At 39.0% G+C, this 1,612-nt stretch overlaps 1 protein-coding gene across 1 annotated transcript; it reads left to right on the top strand.

The window, feature by feature from the left end:
* The first annotated feature begins 623 nt into the window (after positions 1 to 623).
* On the top strand, positions 624 to 1,214 carry LOC133825490 (uncharacterized). The gene has a single exon (XM_062258422.1). The coding sequence runs from the start codon at positions 624 to 626 to the stop codon at positions 1,212 to 1,214; it is 591 nt and encodes a 196-aa protein (XP_062114406.1).
* The last annotated feature ends 398 nt before the right edge of the window (positions 1,215 to 1,612 follow it).

Below are 1,612 nucleotides of genomic sequence, written 5' to 3'. Positions count from 1 at the left end.
CTTCGGGGCTGCTGCCTAACTGCTCAAAATCTGCATTTTATTGTAGTAATATGCAGGACAGTGAAGTTCAGAGAGTGTTAGATGCATCCGGTTTCAAGAAGAGTGAGGTTTCTTTCAAGTACTTGGGTGTCCCCATCTGTGCTAAACGCATTTCAGCAGCGGAGTGCAATGTACTAGTGGAGAAAATGTTAGCTCGAATCAAGACATGGAGTACAAGAAACTTATCTTTTGCAGGAAGAGTGGTACTAATTAACTCTGTACTGATGTCCATTCACTCATATTGGTGTCAAGTGCTGGTACTGCCCAAGAGAATTTTTAGAGAAATAGAATCAATATGCCGAGGCTTCTTATGGAATGGGCATCACTGTTTGAATGGAGCTGCTGCAGTTGCTTGGACAGTTTTGTGCCAATCTAAAATTTCTGGTGGACTTGGTTTTAAAAGTATCTCTGAATGGAATATTGCGGCTATGAGCAAGTATGTTTGGGCTATTGCTAATAAGGAAGATAACTTGTGGGTTAAATGGGTTCATCATGTGTATATAAAATAGGAAGATTGGTGGAATTACAAGGCTACGGTACAAGGGAGCTAGTACTGGAGGAAACTTGTGGCAATTAAGGACAAGATGAAGAACTTAGTTGATATCTCTTTGTTTACCCTTGATAAGCACACGACTTCACAGGGGTATAGGCTGCTGTGTCCTATAACTGACAGAGTTTTTTGGAGCAAAGTGGTTTGGTGTAGACTTAACATTCCCAAGCATAGCTTCATGATGTGGTTAGCTGTACTAAAAAGACTCAAGACCAGGGATAGATTACTCAGGTTTCAGGTCATAGATAATGCCGATTGTTTGCTCTGTAGTAGAAACATAGAATCAGTAGACCATTTGTTTTTTGAGTGTCCATACTCAACTGACTGCCTGGAGAAAATTAAACAATGGCTGAACTGGAGTATGAGAACAACATTATTATCAAGAATAATTCGGTGGATAGGAAAGGCTAAGATTAGCAAGTTTAAGAAGAATTTGTTTTCGGCAGTCATTGCAGCTCTTGTATACCAGATTTGGCACAACAGAAATTGTAAATTGTGGCTGTCAACTTTGGAAAGTACTGATGTAGCTGTGCTCAAAACTAAGGATGCAGTTAAATATAGAATCATGTGCATGTGGCCTAGGAATGTAACTAAAAGAGACATAGATTGGTTTAATGCTTTGTAAAGAAGTTTACTGTATAGTTGATCAGATCCCCCTGTTTGGAGGATGCTAATAGGTTGTAAAAGTTGTTTTGGAGTAATATTCCGTTTGCTGAGGCGCTTGAACAAATGCCATGTTATGTGAAGTTTATGAAAGAAATTTTGTCAAAGAAAAGGAAATTAGAGGATTATGAGACAGTGGCACTTGCTGAGGAGTGCAGTGTAATACTTCAGAAGAAACTACCACCCAAGCTTAAAGATTCGGGTAGTTTCAATATTCCATGCTCTATAGGGGGTTCAGTAGAAACCAAGGTTTTATGTGATTTGCGGCTAGTATAAATTTAATGCCTCTATCTATTTTTAGAAAGTTAAAATTTGGAGAGGCTCGACCAACTACCATGTCTTTGCAAATGGCAGATCGTT

This window comes from Humulus lupulus, chromosome 3, assembly GCF_963169125.1.
Source record: "Humulus lupulus chromosome 3, drHumLupu1.1, whole genome shotgun sequence".
In the NCBI taxonomy this organism is placed as follows: Eukaryota; Viridiplantae; Streptophyta; class Magnoliopsida; order Rosales; family Cannabaceae; genus Humulus; species Humulus lupulus.
The sequence above is the reverse complement of the archived record's forward strand: the minus strand, read 5'-3'. Positions and strand labels throughout refer to the sequence as shown.